The 3116-nt window shown below is 36.4% G+C and overlaps 1 protein-coding gene across 1 annotated transcript in view; it reads right to left on the reverse strand.

The window, feature by feature from the left end:
* IL18R1 (interleukin 18 receptor 1) overlaps positions 1-3116 on the reverse strand; it is a 20506-nt gene extending 17390 nt beyond the window's left edge. Inside the window, exons 1-3 of the mRNA XM_087726922.1 lie at positions 2914-3116; positions 2042-2115; positions 995-1080 (exon numbers count right to left, since the gene is read on the reverse strand). Coding sequence (XP_087583048.1) covers positions 995-1052 — 58 coding nt within the window. The 5' untranslated portion in view covers positions 1053-1080; positions 2042-2115; positions 2914-3116. The remainder of the gene's footprint in view (positions 1-994; positions 1081-2041; positions 2116-2913) is intronic.

Below are 3116 nucleotides of genomic sequence, written 5' to 3' on the forward strand. Positions count from 1 at the left end.
CGTTTGTTGTATTGGTCAACGCGATTCTGGCAGCCTGCAGACATATTTTTGGGCAGTTGGTGCCAAAAGGCCAGGAAGTAACCGAGTGATACAAGATCTGTCCCATTTTTCCACATGTTAAGGTGCCATTTTAACTTTTTAATATCATTACCCTACCCATCTGCCAAATCATCTAGGAGATCTATCATATTAATACTATTTAATTGATATTTTTCAAGGAATCTCATCAGTATTTCATTATTCTGAAACAGAATACTGAACCTCAAAAAGATTTAAGCATTTGTGTCACAAAATCTTGCAGACCACTGATAAGGAGGAGAAATAGATCTTATTGATAAGGATGCCACAATACCAAGCAAACTTTGGTTCATGATATATTCTTGCCTTAGTCTAATTAAGAAACAATCCAGTTGTAAGCTCAAAAAGAGGCTAATGACAAATTGCTCTATTTCAAACTGTGTAATGTCACAATGGGACACACACACACACATTCACATTCTCTAAGATACATACATATTTATGGAACAGTGCTATAAGAAACTGTGGTTTGAGTAGGAGAGAAATGATGTTTATCTTAAGTCTCATTTGATTTGATGATACTTTGATTGTATCATCATCATTGATGATACGTTGATGATACTTTAGTGACAGTTATTTTTCATTAGTATTAGATCATTTCCATTCCTTGGAAATATTTAGAGGCTGAACCTCCAATCACTTTTGATTTATTATCCTGCTGAATGGTGCATTTTTACATGAAAGTCACAATATATTATAATGAAACAAAAACATGTAAATTCACAACTGCCAGCTTATCTTGTCCGATCAACATAACTTCCTCAAAGGTTATCCATAACAATTTTCCATTATTTTGATGTTTATGTATCATCTGCATATCATATCCAGCCTCCGATAGCATAGACAGTCTTAAAACAATCGACCCAAAATGGCATGTTTTAAGATAAAGAGAGAAAAGAAAAAGAGTTATATTTACCTGAGCTGATAAAGCTAAGGATCAGTGTTAGCAAAACTCCCAGATTTTCAGAATGCATTTTAAAATTTATTTAACCTTAGTTTCTCCTGTAGAGCAAAAAAAACCCCACATTTTAAAAACATTCTAATTGAAATGTAATTCTAATAGTATAATTTACTAGACTTTAATGTGATATGAATAACACATACATAATAGTTACATCTGAAGATTTGAACTAGGAATCAGACTTAAGGGGGCGGGAGGAACATTTGTCTAATTGATATTGTGGGCCATTCTTCTGAAGCTCATTGTTACAAACATGGCTACCCGTGTCAATAGTCAAAAAAGTCAAGATGATGGCAATGATAGTATAATCAAAGCTTCACCCATTTTTCTGTGTGGCATATTAGAAATAGGCAAAGCTTTGATTGCATCATAGGCTACCATCTCAACTTCTCTTTTAACCATCTTTATGAATTCCCGTGCCTATAATAGATTTTATTTTTCATATTACACAAATTGGCTAGAATTATTGTAGAATTATTGGCAATCATAAGTACTTGATGTCTTTTCTAGAATAAAGGCATTGGCTTCCAATTGAAGTGCCAATGACCTCTCTGGTCATTCTTTCCAAGTAATTTTGGTTATTTTACTCTTGAACCAGCCGTACCTTGTAAGTAGTTCACAGACAATTTATTTTTATTACATATATCTGTATACAATTCAGCTCCCGTTTTGTTTCATTCATATGATATATTATTAATGCCAATATATATGGTGTCCAACTGGATAGAGAACATTCATGATTCATTATAATTCAATCACCGATGTTTCTGACATGAAATAATATTGCATCCTTTTAACACAGCACTTGAGGCCCATGTAATCATCTTGTAGCATTGCATAAAAGCTTGTGTCCACTTAGTATATCATGGTTTACCAGCAAGAGCTGAAGATTCCTAGATGTTCACTGCTGAATCTGTTTCAAGAGTTACAGCAGGAAAAGCCAATGTACTGTAGTAGTTATGGTCTGAGTCTAGGATAAAGGAAAACCAGGCTCAAGCCCACCTTTAGCCTTGGGGGTCCCAGGGTGACTTTGGGCCAATCACTCTTCCTCAGCCAGATTCTTGTCTCTTGGACAGCTGAAAGAAAAGCAAGACATAAATCTAATAAACAAAAGTCCTAAACTTCTAAAAGCACAGGTAGTCCACACCTTATTAACACACTACTATAGCAGTAGAGTAGTAAAACTCAGAAAAAATGACAAAAGTGAACAGGTTTCAGTTGTCATTATTATGAGTCTCATGTGTGCCATCCTAAGGGGCACCATGATCCCAGACAAACAGGAAATACGTTTATGGTATTTCAGAGGGATGGAGACTCAAATACCCCTTAATAAAGATGCCTACTGAAGAAAAATTTGAGCAGCAAGTTTCTATGTAGAATTAATTGTTATTATTGTACACCATGAGGTACACAGAATTACTCAAATGATAAATGGATGGATGTTTTTGTGGCAATATTTAGTTTCAAGATGCCTCCAAAGATAGAAGGGAGGAGAAAGTATAAAACACAACTATAATCATCTAATTAAATCAAGAAGAGTGAACCACAATGGTTTTTTTTTTAAAAAAACGAAGGTAGAGAGGAAGTATTTATTTAACTGTGCGGTATCTGCATCTTTACTTGATAATCCCTTTCTGGGAAATACTGATTTAGAAAATCAAATTCGGGCCGAAACAGCCACTCTTGCTACTACAGTGCCTCTTTTTGCTGCCATCTAGTGGTCCTCCGAATTTTTGCAGCCAAAATCTAGGGAATTCAGGGTGCTGAACTAAGTATCTCCCGATTCTCCGAAAAAGCCCGCGGCTCGAGAATTCTGGGAGCTGGAGTCCCAGCACTTTTTGCAAAAGTTGCATTGTGGGGAAGTTGGTTCTTACCTTAAGCCGGATGCAGGTGCAAAGACAGCGGGATGAGGCTGAGCGATGGGCTGCCGAGGCAGACGCTTTGGAGGCATAGGTTTTTCCTCTGACGATCCCCAGGAGAGGATTTTATGCTTCTGTCCTAGAACTTGCAGCAAAAGAAGCAAAAAAAAAAGAAAAAAAAAGAGGACCCTCGGCTCGGTTTCGCCCAGAAGATGCTT

The sequence above is a fragment of the Thamnophis sirtalis genome, unplaced genomic scaffold, assembly GCF_051295495.1.
Source record: "Thamnophis sirtalis isolate CommonGarterSnake01/CBP01778 unplaced genomic scaffold, rThaSir2_p1.2 scaffold_12, whole genome shotgun sequence".
NCBI lineage: Eukaryota > Metazoa > Chordata > Lepidosauria > Squamata > Natricidae > Thamnophis > Thamnophis sirtalis.